The 25,303-nt window shown below is 38.2% G+C and overlaps 2 protein-coding genes across 2 annotated transcripts; both read right to left on the reverse strand.

Moving 5' to 3' along the window:
- Positions 1 to 637: 637 nt before the first annotated feature.
- Positions 638 to 5,566, reverse strand: LOC144648525 (lactadherin-like). Its single transcript, XM_078508055.1, has 6 exons — positions 5,426 to 5,566; positions 3,664 to 3,998; positions 2,766 to 2,904; positions 1,745 to 2,082; positions 1,422 to 1,560; positions 638 to 774 (listed from the first exon to the last, which is right to left on the reverse strand). Exons 1-6 carry the CDS (start codon positions 5,514 to 5,516, stop codon positions 638 to 640), a joined length of 1,179 nt encoding a protein of 392 aa, XP_078364181.1. The 5' UTR covers positions 5,517 to 5,566.
- Positions 5,567 to 6,824: 1,258 nt separating this feature from the next.
- On the reverse strand, positions 6,825 to 11,998 carry LOC144648526 (uncharacterized). Its single transcript, XM_078508056.1, has 5 exons — positions 11,887 to 11,998; positions 10,766 to 11,174; positions 9,487 to 9,819; positions 8,059 to 8,270; positions 6,825 to 6,941 (listed from the first exon to the last, which is right to left on the reverse strand). Exons 1-5 carry the CDS (start codon positions 11,887 to 11,889, stop codon positions 6,825 to 6,827), a joined length of 1,074 nt encoding a protein of 357 aa, XP_078364182.1. The 5' UTR covers positions 11,890 to 11,998.
- Between the last annotated feature and the right edge of the window lie 13,305 nt (positions 11,999 to 25,303).

Here is a 25,303-nt window from a genome sequence, read left to right on the forward strand (position 1 = left end):
GTTTACCAATGTTTTAATCAAAACTTTTTTGGTCTAAAGGAAGGACGGATACAGTAGAAAGAAGTGGAAATAACAAAGCCAAGAGAAACGAAAGGAAAAGGAGCAAGAAAGTCCAAATTTTGGCTTATGCGCATGCGCCAAAGTGCATTTTTGTACATTTTTTAATGGAATCTTCATCAAAATCTTGCTGCATTGTGGAAAAGTGCTTTTTAAGCAAAGTTAAAGGAAATTCAGGATCGTAGCATCAAAAATTCAGTTTAACGGTAGAAAAAAACCCTGTTTTTGGATAAATTTAGCACTGAAAGGGTTAATTGAAAAGGGCAATTCCCTTCAAATTGTGCTTCTTTCCATTGAAATCCAATCTATGGAGCAAAAGCAATTTGAAACAACCAGAAATTGGCGATAAAGCAATCTTGGGGACTTTTGCTTAATTAAATACCTAACAAACAGTTTCCTTTCCATTTTCTGAACTCTAACACATGAAATCCTACCCTTTTATATCTCTAGCCTGAAGAAGACACCCCCTTTCGGGTATTATTCTAAGTTCCCCTTACAATTCACCGATGAGGAGAGGTACCGTGGAATTGAAGTATCTTGTCCAAGAACAAAAACAACACAAAAAGGTCCGTGAAGGACTTCACGACAAAATTTGTTTCAAACCTGTTTTACAAGTCAATCCAGTGAATCCAGCAGGACATACACAGCTATAACTGTTCGCGTGTTCTGTGCACGTGGCATTGTTTTTACATGGAGAGCTAGCACACTCATCTTTATCTGCACGAATAAACAAATAACAAGGAGAAAGATAAATTGATTTATTAATTATTTAAAAATAAAGAAAGGAATTAGTAGTGGCATTTCCGTGTCTACGGAGAGTTTCTTCGCGTACTGTGGGCAAAATATTTAATATATAGAGGAAACTGGTGCGGAGGACTCAGTGCCAACCACGAGAGCGCCGAAAAGACCACATACGATGGGGACCGAGAGAGGACGAAGAGAGGGGGGGGACCGGAGAGGGGGGAAGGGACACGAAACTGGCCGAGCGCGGGCGGAGGCAGAACCCACGGGGAACCGACCCGGTGGACCACTGAGCACCACCGCAAAGCACGCATCTATATAATAAATATCAGTATTTGCAAGTTAACCAGTTGCAAACGTTACCCTATTAAAATTAAGTCTGTTTGTGGTTTCGTGAACCACAAACCGAGCGCGTGTATCTTTTTGAACGAACAATCCGTAAATATTTCTGCCGGTATCCAGAAAATTATACTCTTGTGTTCAGAGCTAGCCGGACCAGCGGCGCGCGCGTGGATTTGGTCGATCATGGGCGAGAGGGCGTGTCCTTTTTAATAACCTGGCCTGAGCGAAATAGTTTCCTCCAGTTCCGAGCTACAAGAAAGTAAAAAACAATACGTACGTACCTGGACAACCATAAAATTCCAGTCTTAAATATCCAAATGTTGTCTGTAAGATAGGATGGATGCGCACCAGGCGAGCTACGAACGGCTGCGAGAACTGGTTGATAATCAACGAGTTAACATCACTGTTGCCAATTAATTCCTGTTGTCGATCAAAAACAAATAAGTAATAATAACGTTTTGGACCAAGGGGGGGGGGGGGGGGGGGGGTTGCAAGCCACTAACAGTTACACAAATAGTTTTTCAAACGCAAATACGGAAAATCTTACATAACAACGGCTTAGGTCGTTTTTTTGTAAAATGACAATAATCTGTACTTTGCGTACCTCCTCTGAGGTATTCTTTCCATAAATCTGCCAGCCCTTCTCACTGGTCTTAAAGGACACCTTGAACTTTCGAACCCAGCCACCCATCGACCACCAAAAGTAACGCCCGCCCTGGGTACCAATTCCAGCTATGATCATCCTAGTTCCCAGATCCACTTGTAGCCATGGTGTTCTGTCGCTCAGTCTTGGGGCCCAGCCTGTCGCCTGTAGGTTTCTAACTTGAGTGTGGAGTCGAGCACGCGATGGAGAATGAGCTCGAGTTAGAATCGACGACGCAGAGAAAGCTGCGTCAGGTATCCATTTGTCTTCCAGGCCAACAGCCATAAAACAAGGGTCAGCTTTTAGATAAAATGAAAGACAAAAACAAAAGTGTCTGACATTGAAAAGTAAAAAAAAAACTTTTTATTTTATCAGTTATAACTTAATAAGACCGAACATTCCCCTTGCAGAATTCATTTTTCCTGGCGTCATTTTTTTTTTTTTCTGGCATCTGGATCTCTGTTTTTTTTTTTTTTTTTATTTTTTTTTTTTTTTTTTTTTTTTTTTTTTTATTCTCTTTGGAGGTCTAAGAGTAACATGATTAACGTGAGATGAGATGTAGGGAGGAAGGGCATTATCCAAAGTTATTTCAAGAGGAGTGTTAGTGCCGAGGGATTGTTTTGACCAGCGCCCCAATGCAATACACCGCAAATTCTTCGGTAAATTTAAAATTAAGAAAAATTAACACCATTTTATTCTCGTAATGCGGTCATTAATTTGATGTTTCAATTGCTATCTTTTAGTCCAGCCCCTGAACTTTCCCTTCCCCGCCCGCCTTGTGTAGAGTTTAACCCCTATTTAGAACGACGATGAACTGGATATCTCCATGCTCCCTGTTTTGTAATACAGTCTACTGCAATTCTAAGTTTTCACAGGCTAAGTGCTTGGGAATTTAGGATACTCCTTTGTAAGGTTAAACACAGAGAATTGACAGTGGTTTCCGATGCAATTTACGGCGAAAAAATAATTTTACGACTTGTACCTGGGCACCCAAACAACTCCACTCTCATGGAAATCCAGCGACGCCATGTTTGAGGATGAAGTCTGACAGTAACAGCTTCAAAGACGGGTGCAACTTGGTTCGTAACAACAGTGTCTGCATTATGGTTGCCAAGGAATACCTGAATGCACAACAAATTAACATTCAGATGCACACGAAGAGACAACGTTTGTCTTGAATCGGTGTCAAGCGAGTAGAAATAACACTGAGGCCGTAATGATCACAGTTAGTCCTGTGATGAGTCGGAAAAGTATTCGTACACACAAGTACTAAAGGAGTGTTATTTTTTTTTTTTTTAAAATAATTATAGTATTTTTGGTAAAATAGTAAATTAATTTGATGGTTTTTTATTTTACACCTAAGGCAGGATTTTTTAGATTTCCCGATATAAGTGAAAAATCAGCACACGGGCAATCCAAAAGTTTCCCTCCTTATTTTAAAATTTTTTTTTTTTTTTCGAAAAAAAGTGGGCTCACCACTAAGCTTTGTGCCCGGGCGTTTCCCACCCTCTATTTCATGACGTCGGTCATGACTGGGTGGTTCAGCAACCCCTTCCCAGGATCGTGGAAGCGTTTCACACTCGTTAAATTAAAAGAAGACTAGAGAATAAGCAGCTGATCTGGTCAGGAAGGGTGGAGATGGGGTTACGGTCAGCTTTCAAGATTTGCTACCCAAATTATTTACCTTTGCCGATAATTTTATTAACTTTATCTTGAACCTGCAGATTTCGACTAATACAACTTCTAGATGACCATCAACTAAGTGTGAGGATATAAAGGTTAGGGATAGTATTAGAAATAAGTAAATTCAGTTCCTCTCATCCGACGTATTTACCCCCAAAAAGCCAAAGAAGCTTTTCGAAATGAGATGTATCAAATACCTTCACTTGTCCTCGTTCCTCATAGAACGTCCATTGGCTACCGATGTCATCTTTATAAGAGACCTGGTAACTAGTAACCCACTGGTCAGGTGACCACCTGCTGCTCAGTCCTTGTGTGGCAATCCTTGTTATTTTTGTCTTCACTGTCAGGTTGATCTCGAGCCACTGCTTTCTGTTAGAGACAGCCGCTGACCAGCCTGCTGGCAGCCACGGGAAAAAGGAACGCATGCGCAATCTGCCCTGTGAGGCTCGGAGATAATAAATTCGCTCAGAGGAAGCTGTTATTGCTGAGTCAGGGATTCTATGGCTCTCCATTCCTAATGGCTCAGAACAGACTGTAAATATGGATTAAAGTTTTAGTCTTGGTTCAAATTAAATTGTTTTTATGGCTTGCAGCTCGTGTTTACATGGCGAAATTACATGGCCAAATTCTGGGGGGGCTAAAGCCCCCCCAGAATTTCCGAAAAAGTAAAGACTTACTAAGAGAAGAGTCTTTTTAGCCCCCCCCCCCCCCCCCCACTTTAAGTCACTAGTCAGTCCCCCCACTTGGAAAAATGCTCCGCCGTCCCTGTCACACAAGTTCAAACCACAAACGGAAAAGACAATGCATTGTTCACATTACAAATTCAGAAAAAATTGTTAAAATAAAGTTGTTTTTAATGGCTTGCAGCAGCTCGTGTCTACATGGCAATTACACAAGTTCAAACTACAAACTGCGGAAAAGACAATCATTGTTCACATTAAAAATTTAGAAAAAGGTCAGGAGACTGAGGAGAGGCAATCATCTTTCACATTTAACCTGAGAAATAATTGTTTTAAAATACTTCGCCGTTGAAACAGTTCCAACGTTTACTGAATGCACGATACAACCGTAGCTTTCAGTTTGGGGCAAATTGCTTAATGAATCAATGAATGATAACGATATTAAGAATTCAAAGCGCCAATACTTTACTAAAAAAGCTTTCTGTAGCATGATTAGCATTTCTGTAGCATTTGTAGACCCTGTATCATTTGCCGTTTCACTTAAAAGATATTGACCTACTTACCGTCGTAATTGCGAACTCCACTTAATAGACTTAATAGATACTAGTCATTCAGTTTAGTTTACACTGATCAATTAACAAAGCATACTTAACGTTAACAAAACTCTTTTTTAGTGACCTATTGAAACTCAATGTGTTTTCTTCAGTATTGTAGAAATACAAGAGAAAAAGAAAATTCTCATGAATTCACTTTTCGATCTGTGATGTAAATTCGTGATATTACATACACGAGTCGAAAGAAAAAATATCGGAAAAAAATATGAAGTTCCTAGCCTTGAACAAAATCCACGAAATACCATGTTGCGTTTTTACACCGATGAAAAAGTATCAATCATTTTTGCTTCATGTGCATAAATTCTATACTCCGAATAATAATAAACGGAAATTTTCGTTATATTTCGAGCCGTTAGTAAGAATATGTCAATACTATAGCACTTTTAATTGTACTTCAAACCCATTCGTAAATGAAACATATACAGTGGAAAAAAGTTATTTTTCAGATCCAAAACAGAACTAAGATAAAAGTATAGAAAAATGTCGAAATTATTATTCGAAATAATGTCGTTTTTATTTTTGTCACTTTTTTTCCAAATCCATCGTTAAAGAGGTTTCTCGCACTATTTCAAGCCTTTGTTTTAGCAGAACTTTTACCAATAATAAAGAAAAATGCATAAACAGGCTTGGGCGTTGAAAAAAGTTTACCTTGAAAACCAACTTACCTTTAGAGTGAAATGGGTCTTGAGAATCAGCAAGTTCAGGTTTAAAAGCGATGTCAAGGAACAACATAATCAAGAAAAACTGAGTTGCCATGTTTGTAGCTCAGGGTCTTCTTTCCGTGTAAACGAACAGGCTTGATGTTAATTGAAGGTATCTTTATACAATGTAAAAGTGTATAACTGCAGATTAAGAGGTCTGAGAGGACATATTGAACACTGAAATGAAATTCGACATGCTTTTCTGGTTTCAAAGAATGAATGCTTAAATTACTCAAATTATCGTCGTCAAAATAAATATAGTTGCTTAATCAACCGCAATAAGTATTGGATTGATATTTTAATTGTTAGGTTTCCGGTTTGGTTTTTTCTGAATGCGATATAATAGGTTGACATTTTTGTGTTAAAATTTCACTGTATTCTATACATACTGCAACCAAAGTGATTAATAATATCAGCTAAACTTTGTGCTAATGTCAAGTGTCATTTTTTGCTTGCAAAAGATCTGTATGAATTATTTTGTCAGTTCTGAGATCTCATTTTATAATTTTATATTGCAAAAGTGTAAGGGATCCATTGAAAATTAATATCGGACCAATATTTCACGATAACGCGAAAAAATTAGCCCCTTAACTTTAATATCAGGAATCTATGCCCTGTTTCTTGCCTTTAATTGCACCATAAATATTTCTTCTTTTTTCCTCCGTTTAAAGCTTAAAGCTAGCTTGCATACGAATATTGCAAATTACAGCAAACACAAGGTAGCTGACTTCCGTTGGACGAAGGGAATGATAGCATTGCTTCTCCCCCCTGGATGCGAGGCTGGTCTATTGCAGGGTTATATTACCACCACTCCCCTCCCTCAAAAAAGTTGTCAAGTTGTCGTAACAGACAGCCCCAGTCAGTTTTCGATTGTCCAAAAAAAGCTTACTCGAGCAATGACAAAAACCACTCAATAAAGGGAATTACCCACTCTTGAGCTCTCTTAACTGAAGAGACAACTTCATTAACGGCAAAAGTCACAAAAGAAAAGAAAATTGATCAACATGAACTATTCAACTATTAATAAATTCAGTTGCTTACTGAGCTAGGGAAAACTAAATCAGTCGACGAATAATCAGCTAACGCTAACAAGCACCGAACGAAACAATGAGCCAAAAAAACTGGAAGGCATTGATTAACTAAGGCTTTCCTTTTGAACTAGGATATTGCTGCTGATATTAACAGAAAAAAACGAATTGACTTTCTTTCATACAAGAGAGGACTGCTGAACACTGCATACATTTTCACCCGGCATTTTTGCTTCTTTTCCGTTTCTTGAAATTAACCGATTCTCCGTGAACGCTGCTATTATACCTTTGTAATGTTAGTACAGAGGGACATACAACCGTGGCTAACTCCGTGGCTAACCCATAAATGTAGTTAGCAGAAGTTCATAATCTCGACCTTCTGTGGTTTGTGATATTGCAAAACCAAGTGTACTATGTTTCTTGAAAATGTTGTTCTCAGGAGCAATATCGCCCTATTGTATTAAAGTTGTAAGACCGTAGAACGAACGTATTTATGCAAATCTGAAAACAGTAGATTGAGCTCAATACACGACTACAATAGAGCAGTTTTCAATTGAGTGTCGTAAAACCAAAACCAAAGTAATTACTCTGGCCAATCAAAAAGGACATAGACAATCCAGTGAACCAATCAAAACTAAAAGCAAATACATGTAGCTGGCACGAAGCGCGGGAAAACGTGCGCGCGCGAGTCATGATTACTTTCGACACTCAAGTGAAAACCGCTCTAATCATGCATTGTTTTTATATCCCCCACCCCTCACCCAAGTAAAATCGTCACAATTTCAAACAAAGAAAAAAACACAATTTGTTCTCAGTACATTTATTTCGTTTGCGTCAGTTTACATGTAATAAGTTACGTAGCCTTAGACGACAAAATCCGCAAATTGATAGCCTTTGTTTTGGTAGAGCGGACTCTGTAGAAGTCCGCAACATTGCCTGGTCTGAACGGCGACTTAAATAGAGTTATGAGATGATGAACCCTTGAAAGTCCTCGAGTCTATGTAAATTGTAGTATAAAGCATCGAGTCATTAATCACTTAACCATTGGAAAAGAGCTTGCAGACTCACAGGGTTCTCAACAAGGTATTCTCTCAAGTCATTTAAATTTCGACTTTGGCACAGTAAACCCAAACACGCTTTCACTGAAACTAAACTGCTTGAAACCTGTACCTCGTTACAAATATTACCCCGCGGGGGAGAGTGTGCGGCGAGCGAGGCAACGGCATCATTGTGCACATAAATGGTGTTTGTTCGGATAGGGCTTTCCACAAGTTGCTCGAGATTTCCAAAAAATTTGCCCGTATTTTTTCAAAAATTTGTTCAAAATTTTCCCCAAAAAAAAAAAAATTTTTTTTTTTTAAAAAAATTTTTGTCATTTTCCCCAAAAATCAAACTTTTTTTATTTTTTTTTTTTTTTTTTTTTTTTTAAAAAAAAATTTTTTAAATTTTTTTTTTTTTTTTTTTTTTTTTGAAGGGGGGGGTTTTTTTTTTTTTTTTTGTAAAAAAAATAAAAAAAAAAAAAGGAGAAAAAAAAAAAAAAAGAGGGGAAAAAGAAAGAAAAAAAATGGCTTCGGACGTTTGATTAAATTTCTTTGCAACAGAGGGAAGCTCTTTCAGAACATCCTGCACAGCTGACTGTAGGCGAGTCTTTGCCAAACCTTTGACGCCATCCAGGCTTTTGATGAACGTCTCCGACTGACTGTGAACCCAGGAGAGCACAAGTAGCTCCGCGTCATCAATGTCTCCGTTAGCGGTACGAGATGTCACGGGGTGGATAAACTCTAACAGGAAAAAAAATTACAAGTATAGTGAGAAATAAAGAATTATGGTGAATTTCAAGTTCGTTAGTGAAATGAGAAAGGGTACGTGTTTGTTTATTATGTTACGAGCGTGGCACAGGCAGTATGCAGGATCCATGTTCCCACTACTCTATTCCCATAGAGTAGTGGGAACATGGAATTCGCTTCCGCTTTTCATTCGTGAGGCAACAAGTGTGAATTCTTTTAAAGCATTAGTTAGAAAGTTTTTTTATGGATCAGCAAATTTTTTAAATATTTTTCTTGTTTACTTATTTGTTACTATTATAATTTCACTTTCTTTTTTGTATTTTTTATTTTAGTATCTTAGGTGATCTGCTTTAATATGGGGTCCTTGACTCTTTTGCATTTCATCCTTTGGCCTTGTTTTTTTTAGCCTAAGCCTTAGCCATAAATTGTAATAAATTAAATTAAATTAAATTAATAAATTAAATTAAATTATATATGAACCCAGTACGTTCTTGCTCACCACGAGTCTTTCCATAGCTCAGTAGATTGGCGCCCACCCGGTGTTTTGGGAGGTTATGGGTTAAACTTGTGACACGATGAACATTACATCTTTCTCAAAATTAATAAACAAGTAATTGTTGGATGAAAGTCAACAACTTCAATTTAAGGATCAATTATTAGCAGATGGCGAAAAATAGACATAAATAAAAATGCAAGCCATAGTCTCATTTGCAACCGTTATTGGGATGTCACGCAACGCTCGCTCCACTTGCTGGAATGTGAGCAGCCGTTCCTTTTGGGGGAGCGTTGCGCGACATCCCAAATAATGACAGCTGCGAAGGAGACTATGCAAGCCATTGATAAGTTAATGAACAACAGAGTTTGACAATAACTTAGGTCCTTCGACAAAGTAAACGTATTTTCCAAACTCTTTCTCAGAATGGAAACTTCTACCGGAGATGAAGTGAAAAGCGCCAATCTCGTACCTCGAGTCTTCTTTCCTTAATGCGCAAGCTTGACGCTCGTTTCCCGACCGCTGGTCAAGGGGAACAAAGACCCTGTGTACAAAGCTGTGAAAAGCGCCAATCTCCCAGACAGGACAGTACTGTGCATAAAACGAATATTATCGGCAGCAATTGGCATGCTACACGGTAGTAGACCAATCAGAGTCTGTGTTTTTTTTTTTCAATGAAGTGAACCAAAACATGTTATTATTCTCGACAGTGCTTACCTATGTCTCGTATCACGCTCCAGTCAGGGCCTGGGGCTGACAAGCCGACGAAGTCAGATTCCCGCCAAAATTCAGTCACCAAAGCGCGCTCGGAACCATTGTATCCCAACACTCTCTTCAGGCAGTAATGCTCATCATTAGCTAGGTCCCAGTACCACGGTCCACCCAGTTTTGTGGGGTCGTAAGGAATCAAATGGCGGTAGACGCGAGGGGTGACGAGGATGCGACACACCGATGTGTTGGCGTAGTCCGTGATGTCCATGATGTAATGATGCCATCTGTTGACGTCATCGTCAGTGACGCGATAGCGTGAAGGTTTCCTGTTCACAATACCTGTTTTTCAGGGTGGAAATCGTATTTCTAAACGCAAAATTGCGTACACGCTTGAGTTCATATTTCACCATAACAGTTTGTTGATCATATTATATTATAGAGCAGTTTTCAATTGAGTGTCGTAAAACCAAAACCAAAGTAATTACTCTGGCCAACCACAAAGAACACAGACAATCCAGTGAACCAATCAAAACTAGAAGCAAATACATGTAGCCGGCACGAAGCGCGGGAAAACGTGCGCGAGCGAGTCATTGGTTTTGGTTTTAGTTCTGATTGGCTGAGAAAGTGGCGCGAGATTTTTGAGCCAATCACTAAGCGTAGCAATGCAAAACCAAAGCAAACGGAATTAACTTTCGACACTCAAGTGAAAACCGCTCTAATCACTCAGTCTAAGTTTAGAAGTATACTCAGTTCTCCTCAGATATAAGAACTGTAATAAGTGTGTAACTGTAACTGCAGCATGTTCTACTAAGTTGTTTGCCAAACTGTTACCCACCCAAATTGTTTTAACGAAATAAATAAAAGATGAGTCAGAGATGATGGGTCAGTACTTTAAATATTTATCAGTTGCTACTTCAATTGTAATATCAAACATATGTCCAATCATTGCTCAACAAGTTGTGGTCATTTTCATTACGTCACTGGTAACCATATCAACAGTAGAATCTGTTAAAAAAAACCCTTAATTTTTGCCATTTCTTCGTGTGTACCAGCCTTGTTTCCCAGGCCTATAATTCAGCAATGGCTTCTATACTGAGGAAAATGTACCAGGGACCGCGGAACCGGGGGAACTGGGGAGCTAATATTTCCGAAAAAATAAAGACTTACTAAGAGTCTTTAAGGCCCCCCACTTCAATTCACCAGTCAGCTCCCCAATTGGAAAAAGCTCCGCCGTCCCTACAAACAATGGACAAGATCCGACAGTAACTATAATAAACACAGTCACCAGAATCTCCGTGAAGGCCAATCAGCCATTTAACCTGCAGACTCTCCCCTTCAGTACTTGTCGCCTTCAGCTCCTCAACGGTCCTCTCCGTATTTGCCACGAAACCAACACCTTTGACCTCGCACGACTTGTTGACAAGCAGTGAATGAAAATTCCCTTTTTCCTCATCAAGACCCCCGTCCTCGATTATTCTTTTTGCCTTTTTACAACTGGTTAAATGACAAACAGTTGAGAATTTTTCGTACTTTGCCATAAGCCTTAAGCTGGGTTTCTCTCCGTGGAAACTTGCAAGGTCGATTTCAGTTGAGCGTGGTAATGGTTTTGGAAGCCAGCGGTGGCTTATTGCAGCGTCTGTTTTCTTGTGATCATCGGATGTTGTTGGTAGTTTCAGTAATCTTCGCTTTTCCACCTACAAAGAAAAGATAACCAAATATAATAAAATTGGAGTTTGAGGGATAAGTAAAAAAATTTTGAACCAATATCACAGCGCGAAACCGGAAAAGGGGGAAAATGCGCGAACTTTTCGAGCTTCCGGTCTTGTGAAATAAGAGTACTTTTCCTTTGGGTATACAGGGGATTTAAAAAACGAGTTCTGTACTATTTCCATCTTTTTTATAACTGTTCTTTGATTTTTCTCAGGTTATTTATTTCGCAAGCATTAACATGTACAGGAAAGAATTTACAACCAGAAGCACGTTTTGTTCCGTAAACTCAGGTAAACTCCAGGGTAAGCTTTTGTTCTGTTGCATACCTGTATGCCCAATGGATGTAACAAAACTGACTGTTGTGTATATCCTTTCGCTATAATATAAATTTGCGAGGGTTTTAAGCCCAATTCGCGAGCCTAGCAACTTTCATTTCATCTCGTTTTAGCCATAACATTATCACGAGAAACAGATATTGCACGATTGTAAAAAGAACAGAACCCGATTGATAACGACTGAATATTCGTTGCCAGAAATTCATATCATGCCGTGAAACATACAATAAAGGAACGTTAAATTTTACAACTCAGACACTGAGGTGGTTAAGCAGTTAAAATAATTGTTAGCACTCAGGATTTGTCGTTCTCAAAGCACGCCAAACAGGAACGTAAAAAGCTCAGAGTAAAACAAACTCACCATAACTTGTGTGTTGTGATGTCGAAAACGGCTTCAATACTAATGTCCAGAACGAAATCTCTTCTTTTCGGGAAGAACAGACCAGAGTCCCCGAAATATAGTTTCAACCGCCTTTTATTATGAAGGGTCGCAACTGAGTTTCCCAATACACTTGCAATTACTTTGAATATTATGAAATATCGTATTTATAAACAGCAACAAACGAGGAACAGACGTGATTTGAATTGCGCAACTGCATGCACATTGCATGACGCGCCTAAAACAATCAAGGGTAGATTGCTGTTTATAATTGCTGAGTTCTGATTTCCAACTAATTTTGGTCGAGAGGAAAGAAACATCGAATAAACTTTATCAAGTCCGTTTTCGAGAAATTTTGGATCAGCTTAGCCTGAAATGTGAGAGCTCTGTTGTACCTAGTCTAGTAGTTTTTGCACTGCGGTGTCCGTTGGGCTACCTCTTATACGGGGAACGGGGAAAAGGAGGCGAGGAACGGGGGACGAGGAACAGGGAATCTCTAAAATGGGGCGTCTCTCTTTTAAAGACTTCCCATTTTAAAGATTCCCTATTTTAGAGATTCTCCATTCTAGAGATTCCCCATTTTAGAGATGCCCCCCTTTAGAGATTCCCTATTTTAGAAATTCCCTGTTTTAGAGATCCTCCCTTTAAGAGATTTCCTGTTTTAGAGATGGCCCTCTTAGAGACTCCTCATTTTAGAGATTCCCCGTTCCTCGTTCCCCATTCCCAGGTTCCTCGTTCCCGATTTCCAGCTCCTCGATTTAGAGATAGCCTGGCCCGTTGGCATGCACAGTCGGCCTGTGAATAATGTTGATTACGTAATTTTATTCCATCATCCAAGGGAAAAAAAGAGTGATGGCAGAAGCATATCAACTATGCTTCTGGTGATGGTTTTAACGACGTTTGTCATCCTTTTCGTTCCCTGTTCCACTTTTATTCACTTTTTTTACCCTGATACAAAAATTACGGTATAAACACTGCAATGATGTCCTAAATACCATGAACCGTGATCCCATTTGTGTTCCCTGCCTGGCCTGACCCCATTGACTTGACCATGATGAGTGATGAAGGAGGCGCACGTCACATTCACTGCATGGGAATTTCAGAAAGCCAGGCTATAAAACTCCCGAGCTAAATTCCGTGCTGGCGTCATTGAGCCTTACCCTTTTATACCATTTTGACAGAAAAGGCACCCGTTTCGTATGCCTTTTATTGGAAAAAAGTAGCCCTTTCATATGCCTACACGACATGACATATACTAGCGTTTAATAAATTACATGTAAGACGATACAGTAGCTATAAGTTGCGTCTGTTCAAAATATTTTTAAAATTATTTAAAGGCCTTTTTAATGACCGATTTCCCTATCCTTTCATATACCTAGATCTGAAAAATCCCTATTCTTTTAAATACCTTAGGCCTGAAAAAGGTACTCCTTTCGATCGGAGCCTCCCCGCCTCCCGGGGGGGCGGGGGGGTTTCAAGTGACGGGGATGATCGAATGGGGGCAAAAATCAAGACCCAAAAAATCCCTTAACCAAAAATTAACCCTCAAGAAATCAACAGAACATGTTTGTTTTTACTTTATTTGGCAGCTAAAGCACTATTACAAATCTTAAGATCATTTTAAATACCCCCCAAAATCCCTACTTTAATCAAAAAAATACGTGGCAAAATTTCCTCCCAAAAAACTCCCGGAATTGAAACTTTGAAACCCAAAAAATCCTTCTATCATCCCCGTCACCTTAACATGTTTAAACCCCGAGTACCGCCCTGGGCCCGGGAGTTTACCCCTGGGGTCCCTGGTTGGCGTTGGCAGGCTAAAACAGGAACCAGAAGGCTTTGTGGACGAAGCTTCGGGCTAAAATAAAAATTAAAAGTGAAATTAGTTCCTAAAAATATCCGAATTTGTAGCAAGCCGTTAGCTTGTCCCGATTGTGCTTGGAATCTTTTGAGCAAGCCAACTTCTGGCGTTTACATGAATGGAGAAGCAACAATAGGTTTAGAACACTTATCGAGATCAAAAGAAGTCAACGATTTCATAGAAAATTTAATTTTTTTAAAACAATTATTTAAATTCTTTCCAAAAAAAATTATTAACACTGGATACCGAGGGCGCGCACCGGGCTCGAAAATCAAAATGTTGACTGATCTTAAAACGGCGTGATATTACATTCTTTACATTATTTTTGAAAGCGAACAAATTCAACAAAACTGTTTAACTGTAGATATACTGTTTAACTGTTATTATTTTAAACCTATAACACTTACTTTTTCTGAATAATTTTCTATCACCGTTTCTTGACCACGGTCAATATTCTCCCGAACAGATCAACTAAGCTTAACTAATTTACCAAAGCGGCGAGAGAAGTATAAAGTTAAGAGACAAATGATTATTTTTCTGTGGGGGGGGGGGGGGGGGGGTACATTTCCCCTAAAAAAATTCCTGCACAGAAAAAACGGCTGAAAAACAAATCGTGCAAGGGGAGCCATGGGGAAAAAAGATCCGAAAAAAATCTTTAAAACAAATCGTCTTGACCAGAAAATAGCCCCTCCCCCCCCCCAAAAAAAAATAATGGTCCGTCCCTCCAGGATAAGTCTCACACGCAGCTGATTTTAGGGAAGGATGATTATTTTCTTTGAGGGCATGGAGGGGAAGGAAAGAAAAAAATTCCACTGCAAATATTTTTTTTAGTGAGTGAACTTCCGCAAACATTTTTTTCAAAAAAATAGACAAATATCCAATTCAATCCCTTTACCGTACGGTCAGCCTTTCTGTTTTTTTTTTTTAATTTGTTCGTATTTATACAATTTGCTGATCAGATCCACCAGGATCCGTTGGTGAGGATCCTGAAGGGGTAAAATGGAAGCTGAGATTTGCCTCTTTTTGGGCTGGGAAAATGGGATTCGTGCACTGGGACTGGGATTTTACCACTGGGAATGGGACAAACACTTTGGAAAATGGGAATGGGATTTCTCTTCTTTGCGAGACTTGCTAGTCTCTGACTCTATAATTTCACACAAATACTCGAATTATCCCGCTTTGATGACGCAAAAAGTCAGTATTTTCCCACGTTTTGGCCTCCGTATCAGAAATCGGAAATCAAACACCACAATGACGTCGTCCAGCATGAGCGAATGCTATCGGCGCACTATGATTATCGATTTGAAATATGTTTCTTCGAACAATGCGGCGGTATTACCCAGGGGGGGGGGGGGGGGGGGGGGGGGGGGGGGCAGTATTACACACGGTAGAACAAGTAGCATACTTGGCACACATGAAAAATATCCAAATATCAACAGTTTGCCCTTTTAAGTTATTATATTATATATTGTAGTCATTATATGCACAGGTTTTTAACCTGTACTTTTGGAAATGAGATTTCTTGTTTATCTACTGGGGTTTCGACCAAAAATAGCCTGGGAACTGGGATTTGAAGCCTGGGAACGGGAACTGGACTGGGATTTGGGACGCCCCCTTCAGGACCCTCGTTGTGTTCATCTAAAAATAGTCCATAGACTTGATTAGTCCTATCGTTGTGTGGATCGTTCCACATATTTCGAAATGTATTATTTATACATATCGTGTTTGCAATCAATTTTATTTTGTCTTTTTAGGCCCTACAAACAATTATGTTTTCAATATTTTTATTCCCCTCCCCAGAAAAATAACAGTGAAATTTTTGGCGCCAAAAGATCGTGTTCGGTGAGTGCGCGCGATACATGATCAGCGGAGTTTATGCTATCGGGTTTCAAGTGACATTTTTTGAGAGGATATTTGAGAGCGATTTCAGACCTTCCCTAGCTTTCTCTGCGAGTAGAGTTCCTTCGATTTCCTCCCATTTAACGGCCTGAAATGCCACGAGAAGCAAATCAATCAGAGGCATGACTGGTTGAGGTAAGTCGTTTTAAAACTGCGTCCATTTATTCATCTTTACGGCTGGTTTTACAGTAAAATCGAAGAATGTTTGTCCACTCGATCGAGGCGTTCGGTTCGTTTCGACAACATCATGAAAGCTAGACTTCGATTTGTGTCTGTTCGTAATTTCACGAATGTCTCTTGGATATTTCACAGAAAGAGAGTTCTTAATATGAAGGGGAGTAAAGAGGAGTGGAGTGGAGTAGAGTTCCTGGCCTAACAGTCCATCTTTTTGGTGTGGTTTCTGTCGTTTCTGAAGAACTGCGCAAAGAACACAGAAGCATCTGAAGCATTCTTGTCATGGGTGTTGGCCGCCATTTTGAGGTAAGTGATAATCTGTTTAATGCACGAAACACGTATGAAATTACATCTGATATATTTCCACCAGGGTAAATAACGAAGATATCAGTGAGGTCACGTAATGTTTTTATGTGCCAACCAGAGAACTATTGGCTTGTAAAACAAAGAGTTCCTAAATGTACGTTATCATAACAGAGACAAATAGTCAAAATAAAGCTCTCTGATTGAGTAAACTCTAAACTCTTTTCTGACTGACACAAAAAGACAAAAACTTAATAGAATTGCATGTTATTTAATATCTAAACAGATATTTACAGCAGTGTGGACTATCTATCTCATTTGAAAGTGTACAAATTGCAGTCCATAGTATTTGAGTAAAAAAAACAATTAGCATAAATAAGATTAAATTATTGATTTGTTTTAAATGAAAGCTGCAAATAAGAAAGCTGTCAAAGTTCAGTCACTCGAAACTTTTGTGTTCATAAAAAGAAAATTAAATTTGCTTGTGGTCCTTTTTGCTGATGGCTTCTTCAGTGTTCACAATCAAGGACGTAACCATTCCAAGTAGCGACTTGAAAGGGAACCAGAAGATGTAACAATACCATTTTTTATGACTGCCTTCCAACAGTATAGTAAGATCGGCTCAGTCTACACTGCCCATGTTTGCAGTGTAATTATCCGAGACACACTGCTTTTGAATGTTGATTTTCCTTCCATTTTTCTTCTGTTGCATGATCCGAGAAGGCCCTGAGGCAATACATTTGTCAGCAAAAATGCCACCTCTTGCTTGTCATGCCATAATTTTTGTAAATGAAATGCCTCTTCTTTGAGGCATATTTGTTTGTGCTGGTTTACAAAGTTAATTTTTAGCATGTGGCAGCAGATCTTTGCGTGTGCATCTTACTGTTGAACACTTGTATGTTTGCTAAGCGAGTAACTCATACAAGAGATCAAAGATCTCTTCGAGATATCGACTTTTTTTGCATGAAGTTAGTATGAGTAGAATGTTTATCCTGGCCATTGTTGTTCGAACATATCATGGAAGAATTCAAACGTCATTCAGTTCAAGCATTTTTTATTTTCGCGGTGTAAATGCTGTATTTGTCAGTCGCGACGGCTGGGTGCTTTGCGACTCATATACTTTGGCTTGGTTAAAAAAGGTAAACTTTGACGTTTGCCTTTAACATGTTTAATCGAAATAGTTGTTTCCTTTCGAGTTAGAAAGATTTCTACTCGGCTTAATGCAGAAAAATAACGCCTGATCGCAGGTAAGGTTACGCGCGACAGAGTTACCTTTTGTCTCACCCCACATTGAGAAGTAAATTTTCGTTTGGATATTACCAAAAGCCGCTTCTCCTCGCGTTATTCTTTACCTTACGGCTACACATGCCATTTCTAACGACTACATTTCCAGCAAAGCAGTTGCTGTTTATTTTTCTAATGGCGATGCATTATATTAACTTCTGAACAGAAGAAACGTTTAACGTTTACTTTTTCCACCGGAACTAATTTCACAACAGGCTACAAAAACACTTATAAATATCACTTAACACATTTAATGAAGTTGCAATTAGCGAAGCGCACTAATCACGTCACAGAATTTGACCCCCGATGTGAGTCAAAATTCGGACAAAAAAACCGCTCTCTGTAAGAGCAATGTATGGTTGGCGGGCGCTTTGTAGGCATATTTAGCGATTGTTTCACAAAACCATGGCCAGATTGGCTCGGAATTCGGAAAGCCTTACCTGTGCAACGTAGAAAGCTCAAACCGTGGTTTTAAAATAAAAGGTTTGTCAAACAGAGCGATTATTCAATAAATGTGTAAAATGTTTTACTCTCAGTTATTGAATGGATTATAAAGGCCCGATTTGCTGCCGGGATTTGCTGAAAGAAAACATTTATTTTTATGAGAAATGCAAAACGTTTACACTGTTCTTAGCCGGGCACATTTTGCAACACAACAGAGCTCTGAGAGCTAACCTCAGATTTATGCCACCACAAAATTACACAAAGAAACGCTCGTCCGATCGGTCCCATTGCCTGACCCGAATATTTAAAGAGGTCAATTTCGTTACACAATTGTCGCGGCAAATACTATTTAATATACACTGATCGAGCTCGGCAGCTGTAGCTGCAGTCTGTAATAGTAATGGGGATAAATAACAGCTTTATTAAAATCAAACCCGCCGTCAATTCCATTAGAAAGGCGTTTGAATTGCATAATATTTTCGCCCTCTATCTATCATGTGTCGAATTGTTGTCCGACTCACGCGGGGAGGGGGGGGGGGTATCATGTGGCGAAATCTATTTTTAGTGATAGTGCGCTTCGCTAGATGATGTTGCAATTCTAAATTGTGCAACTCAGCAGAAATAATCAATTGTCACGAAATGAGTTCCCTTTGGTTAACTATTAGCAACGTTTTAGTGTGTGAAAGACTTGTACGAGTACAAATTTGCGTTGTTAATCGTTTTAGGTTAAATTAATATTAGCGCCTAAAGACTTGTACTCGTAAAAATTGCGTTTTTAATCGTTTTAAACTTCGCTGCCTTCGAGCGCTGAACCCCTTACATTCTTAATTGGTTATGTGACGTAAGATTTGGGCTACTCACGTTTTTGATTCTTATATAATGTTTGTAAATTTGACAAGTCACGTTTTTTCTACAAGAACGGAAGTGCTGAAGCACAACTATAGAGTGACACTTTACAAGTCACGCACTTTGATCACCCACAGCGGAAAGTATTCCCTTGAGAAATTAAAACAGTCCCTTGAGAGTTAACAAGAATGCGATCCCTTCCGGTTCAGATTTTAGCCTATGTAAACGCTATTCTCCTACTTTTTGCTTGTAAACAAGCAAAAAAAAATCGAAAAAAGGGCTTGAAGAGAAATTATTAAAGAAAACATGAGAAATGGATGAGCCAGGCCATAGCACCTTTGAATTTCTCCTTGGCTTCCTAAGTAAACAGAAAAAATTGATAATGTAACCATTCAAAGAATCAGCTACCACTTTAATTCCATATTTCGTCGGTTTAGCCGGTATAATATTTATTTTTTATTTTTTTATTTTTATTTTTAATTAACAGCATTTATTTACATCAAATTACGATACATTACACAAATATTTACAGGAAAAAAAAAAAGAAAAGGAAAACATAACATAAATATTCACACAAAAGATCTAATTTACATACAATGTATTCAGTAAGCTAGATAAATTAAATGTTACTTAAGTCACTGTCCATTGTGATGGTTCTTCACCATCGCTCTCAACCATGGTATTTTCTTCATTGCTTTCCTGTCTTCTTCATCAGTATCCCTAAAAATCGCCCTGTATTCTTCTTAAAACTAACATCTTAAGGATCTTCTCGCCTCACCATTTTCAAACCGTGGTTACTTAATTTAGAGTTAATAAAGCAAATTCCCTTTTTAAAGGAAGTTTTTTTGCTTTTGTGTTTGCTAAGTTGATAAAAGACTCAGTGGTGTAACTTCTCGCAAAGCACAAAGGTTTCTTTCAAAGAAATGTTTTGTGACTGCTGCCATGTTTGTGCATTTTGTTTGCAATGCAAGACAAAACCAGCAGCTCTAGCTCTTCCTAGTGAGGCCTTTGTAATGAGCAGTAACTACAATATGATTGGTCAATATCTTGACAACAATAGAAAAAGAGCTGGTGAAAATATATTCTTTATTGGAGAAGGGAAAGACCTTAGAAAACAATGACTTTTTTTGGCCGGGTTTGGCTGGTTCAGGAATAACAGCGCATTTCTACTTGGCTGGTGTTGGTTGGTTCAGGTGAGAAAGGGTTAAGTACGAATTTGATTAAAGAACAATTTAAGGCCAATCACAATTCACCATGGCGACATAACATACTAAATTACTGATTTTTGGATTAAACTTGACCTATATTGATACGCAGCAATCTGCCCATCTTTGTAATTGTGCGGCTGCCAGAGTCGTGATTCAAGTCTTTGGCCCTAGCAAGGTGGTCAACAGTTTGTGATGTGTGGCTAAAAAACTTCCTTCCTTATACAAGTGTCTTTGTTGACTTATACCATAACATTTCAAAAAGGCTTCTTTGCACACCAGTCCCTGGCTTGGAATCTTGTAATTAATTGTTGTTCGGCCACTTGGACACAACTTGATCTCCATCAGTTTCGAGAACATTTAAAATAGTGAAATTTCTTTACTCCAAAACTTATGGGGAGTGCTTCTTTTTTTTGATCTGTGCCTTATTATGCTTGCTTTTGGATAACATGTGTGAAGCATAGGCAATCCGTCCCTCTTCTGGAGGACTGCACCAGGGCCATACTGTAATTTCCACTTGCGTCCCACTTAGGTCAGGTGTTGACCTTTTTAATTACTCCCGTACTCTTTAAGTGATCCAATTCTTCTTAATTAATCTCTCCCAGAATGGAACTGGGACTTTGGTTTTGACTCAGGCGTGCAGGAATAACTAAGCCTTTTTGCCAAGGTTACATACATGCCTATTTAAGGAGGCTTAAAAAGGTTGACAGCTGTCATTATAAATGGGTTTGTATCAACTGATTTTCTCAAAAGACTGCTTGGTGACCTATCCTGATTTTTTCATACAAGAACTAGTCCTTATTTCTTTTTTATTACAAAGGTTCAAGAGAAAATTAAATAATGCATTTTTGTTTTTATCTGAAAACAGCTTTTTGAAAATATGCTGTTCTTGCCACAAGGCAAATGCGGCTTTTTTAGCCTGGGCATTTGTGTGTGGATGTGCTGGTTTCACATCGTGTTTGCCACTATCTGCAGGAGAATTCCTAAATGTCTCGCTGTCGGAAAACATGTCTTAGTGGGATATTTTCGTGGAAACCATGCGAAGGATAAAAATATTTAGCTCAAGAAAAAACGAATTTTAGTAGTAAAATCTACAAACAGTATTATTAAAAAGGCGCAATCGATAATAAACATTAAGTCTGCCAATGCAGAAATTTCTTAGGACAACAGAGACATATAAAAAAGTGAAAACATGGATAGCAGGTTAGTGTAGTGAGCGTTTCGACACGGTTTGCATTTCACTTGCTTGCCATGTCATTTAGCTTGGTGAGCGTGTCATTGCGCTCGCTTAGCGTGTCATCTAGCCCGCTGTTTTTGTTTTCCAAATTCTGACACACTTCTTTGTTAGAATGGACACTTTTTTTTTGTTTTTTCCGTGCCATATAAAACAAAAGAAAATTTTAATGAGTCGTGCGTTCTGACACGGTGCTAACGTGTTAACAGAATTTTCTTTTGTTTAGCGTGTCAAATTAGCGTGCCCGTGTCATCACCTTTTTACCTGTTTTCCCGTGGAGGGTCACAATTGTAACACAACATGACAAGGTTAAGTCAATAAAGTTAACAAGTCGTCAGATTATTTACCTTTTGCGCCATACAGATCCACGCAGCAATTATAAAAGGCGTATTTGAGCTCTTTGTCCAAGCCGGTGCCGTAGACGCGTGCGATGCATGACTCAGTCTCATTCTGTTGTCCCAAATCACAGGCTAGCTTATAATCTGCTGGATTTTTTTTTTTGTTGTTGTTGTTGCATTTAATGAATACTTAATTTATAACAAAGGCACTACATAAATACAATTAACAAATAACAAATAAGAAAAAAATACATAAATGTCAGTGCGCTCCCTCTACAGAAAATTGAAATTAACTAATATATAATTTGATGTGGATGTGCACCACATGGGACTTTTTCTTCCAAAAGCCTTTTCTGAATTTACTTGCTTCTAACACTTCCGAACACTTCTTTAATATAAATAATATAATTATAATAAAGGTTTTTGGGGCACATTTAAAAAAACTCAATGTGCTTACATTACTATGTAAAAAATAGATTATTTAGCACCTATATAGTGTTATAATTTTCTAAAACAGTAATAAATGAAATAAATTGAACAACTACGTAAAATTAAGGTTACATGAGAGCTAGGTACGGTTTCTAAAAATAAATCAAAAATAATAGGGCTGCACTGTTAATGCTGCAACACTTTCCCTTGTGTTGTTCAAGCTTGTGCAAGTGAAATCGTTTGCCCATCACGAACGGCTTTTGGGTCATAGCTAGTGGTTTCGTAAAGTGTTTACCAAATCTTCATACTTGATATCAGATGGTTTTGACGAAGCTAGCAAATCTCTCTAGACATTGAGGTCTTGCTGCCTATCAAGGTCAGAAACTCAGCCACAATCTTCTTTTCATCTTGATATTGTTTGGGATCATGTACTGGTTAAAACGTTTGCAGTATATGTTTCAGTCTTCTGAACTGGGGTTGAAGGACTCTATTGTTTCCAGAATGGCCATCCTTGTTGCCAGTTGTGTATTCAGGTTTGAGGTACTACTTTAGAGTATGCAGTGAATCAGGCCAAGTACTTACACAACAGCTTTATTAGAACTCAAAAAAATCTATGTACAATGATTTAAAGGAATAATCATGTGACAGTGGTTAGGGTGTGCTAGCCAATGATTACAGATTATCAATTTGCTTAGGTAATTATCCAAAAATAGGAACAAACACTTCAGGAATCCCTTTCCCCACCTCTCATTTTCAATTGCATTGATGACTTTTAACTTACCCAAAAATAGCATTTCATTTCTATAGTGACAAAATAAGTCAGGCTTTGAAATTTCTGTATTTCTTTTTATCTGTGAGGATGTCATGTGCAACTAGTCCACTATCTGTTTGCACAAGCTTGAAAGATATTGGGATATCTGATCTTTGATATAAATTGATGTACAATGATAAAGAAAATGCACCAAATATTTTAAAAAATTGAATTCCCTTTTGTGTGGATTAGTAACAGAAGTTAAATATTAAAAGGGAAAACATTAAACCAAACAAAGGTAAACAAAGTGAAAGTCGGCAAGTTCACCAACTACTTCTCCACTTATATTTCTTGTCTTTTTGTACCACATGTTTGGTAACTTCTCATGATGCTGGTTCACAATCAAAAGGACTGTATCTTTCTAATGGTTGCGTTTTATTTTCTTTCAATCTCGTTTACAATGTTACCCTCTCAATTTCTTTTCCGTTCTGAATTTAAGCTTTGCATCAATGGGTTATACATTCTGAGAAGTGGAAATGCAATCATACTGGTTATGATTACGGCCCCACAAGCTTCTAGCTTTAAACACAAACCGTGTATAAATAAAGTTGCTTTACCTTTACCTTTTTAAGTCATGTATAAAAGTCACCATCATTCATGTCATTACCTTTGTATTCTTCAAATGCCGTGCAATAACAAACTCTAAAAGCTGTAGTGCACATTTATGGAAGCGATGCATTTTAGAGATTTGCTCTGACGAAAACAAGTTTGTGTGTGGATGTGCTGGTTTCACATCGTGTTTGCCACTATCTGCAGGAGAATTCCTAAATGTCTCGCTGTCGGGAAACATGTCTCAGTGGGATATTTTCGTGGAAACCATGCGAAGGATAAAAATATTTAGCTCAAGAAAAACGAATTTTAGTAGTAAAACCTACAAACAGTATTATTAAAAAGGTGCAATCGATAATAAACATTAAGTCTGCCAATGCAGAAATTTCTTAGGACAACAGAGACATATAAAAAAGTGAAAACATGGATAGCAGGTAAGTGTAGTGAGCGTTTCGACACAGTTTGCATTTCACTTGCTTGCCGTGTCATTTAGCTTGGTGAGTGTGTCATTGCGCTCGCTTAGCGTGTCATCTAGCTCGCTGTTTTTGTTATCCAAATCCTGACACACTTCTTTGTTAGAATGGACACGGTTTTTTTGTTTTTTCCGTGCCATATCAAACGAAAATTTTAATGAGTCGTGCGTTCTGACACGGTGCTAACGTGTTAACAGAATTTTCTTTTGTTTAGCGTGTCAAATTAGCGTGCCCGTGTCATCACCTTTTTACCTGTTTTCCCGTGGAGGGTCACAATTGTAACACAACATGACAAGGTTAAGTCAATAAAGTTAACAAGTCGTCAGATTATTTACCTTTTGCGCCATACAGATCCATGCAGCAATTATAAAAGGCGTATTTGAGCTCTTTGTCCAAGCCGGTGCCGTAGACGCATGCGATGCATGACTCAGTCTCATTCTGTTGTCCCAAATCACAGGCTAGCTTATAATCTGCTGGATTTTTTTTTGTTTTTTTTTTTTGTTGCATTTAATGAATACTTAATTTACAACAAAGGCACTACATAAATACAATTAACAAATAACAAATAAGATAAAAATACATAAATGTCAGTGCGCTCCCTCTACAGAAAATTGAAATTAACTAATATATAATTTGATGTGGATGTGTACCACATGGGACTTTTTCTTCCAAAAGCCTTTTCTGAATTTGCTTTCTTCTAACACTTCCGAACACTTCTTTAATATAAATAATATAATTATAATAAAGTTTTGGGGCACATTTAAAAAAACTCAATGTGCTTACATTACTATGTAAAAAATAGATTATTTAGCACCTATATAGTGTTATAATTTTCTAAAACAGTAATAAATGAAATAAATTGAACAACTACTTAAAATTAAGGTTACATGAGAGCTAGGTACGGTTTCTAAAAATGAATCAAAAATAATAGGGCTGCATTGTTAATGCTGCAACACTTTCCCTTGTATTGTTCAAGCTTGTGCAAGTGAAATCGTTTGCCCATCACGAAAGGCTTTTGGCTCATAGTGGTTTCGTAAAGTGTTTACCAAATCTTCATACTTGATATCAGATGGTTTTGACGAAGCTAGCAAATCTCTCTAGACATTGAGGTCTTGCTGCCTATCAAGGTCAGAAACTCAGCCACAATCTTCTTTTCATCTTAATATTGTTTGGGATCATGTACTGGTTAAAACGTTTGCAGTATATGTTTCAGTCTTCTGAACTGGGGTTGAAGGACTCTATTGTTTCCAGAATGGCCATCCTTGTTGCCAGTTGTGTATTCAGGTTTGAGGTACTACTTTAGAGTATGCAGTGAATCAGGCCAAGTACTTACACAACAGCTTTATTAGAACTCAAAAAAATCTATGTACAATGATTTAAAGGAATAATCATGTGACAGTGGTTAGGGTGTGCTAGCCAATGATTACAGATTATCAATTTGCTTAGGTAATTATCCAAAAATAGGAACAAACACTTCAGGAATCCCTTTCCCCACCTCTCATTTTCAATTGCATTGATGACTTTTAACTTACCCAAAAATAGCATTTCATTT

The sequence above is a fragment of the Oculina patagonica genome, chromosome 4 (genome assembly GCF_052425735.1).
Source record: "Oculina patagonica isolate OP01 chromosome 4, crgOcupat, whole genome shotgun sequence".
Lineage (NCBI taxonomy): Eukaryota > Metazoa > Cnidaria > Anthozoa > Scleractinia > Oculinidae > Oculina > Oculina patagonica.

Coding starts and splice junctions, on each gene's coding strand:
- LOC144648525 (XM_078508055.1), bottom strand. CDS start 5,516: ATGGCAACTCAGTTTTTCTTGATTATGTTGTTCCTTGACATCGCTTTT. Junction 2,905..3,663: donor AGGAACGAGGACAAGTGAAG/GTATTTGATACA, acceptor TTGTGCATTCAG/GTATTCCTTGGCAACCATAA. Junction 775..1,421: donor GGAATTTTATGGTTGTCCAG/GTACGTACGTAT, acceptor TTATTCGTGCAG/ATAAAGATGAGTGTGCTAGC.
- LOC144648526 (XM_078508056.1), bottom strand. Junction 8,271..9,486: donor GAGCGTGATACGAGACATAG/GTAAGCACTGTC, acceptor TTTTCCTGTTAG/AGTTTATCCACCCCGTGACA. Junction 6,942..8,058: donor AATTTAATCAAACGTCCGAA/GCCATTTTTTTT, acceptor TTAATACAATAG/GGCGATATTGCTCCTGAGAA.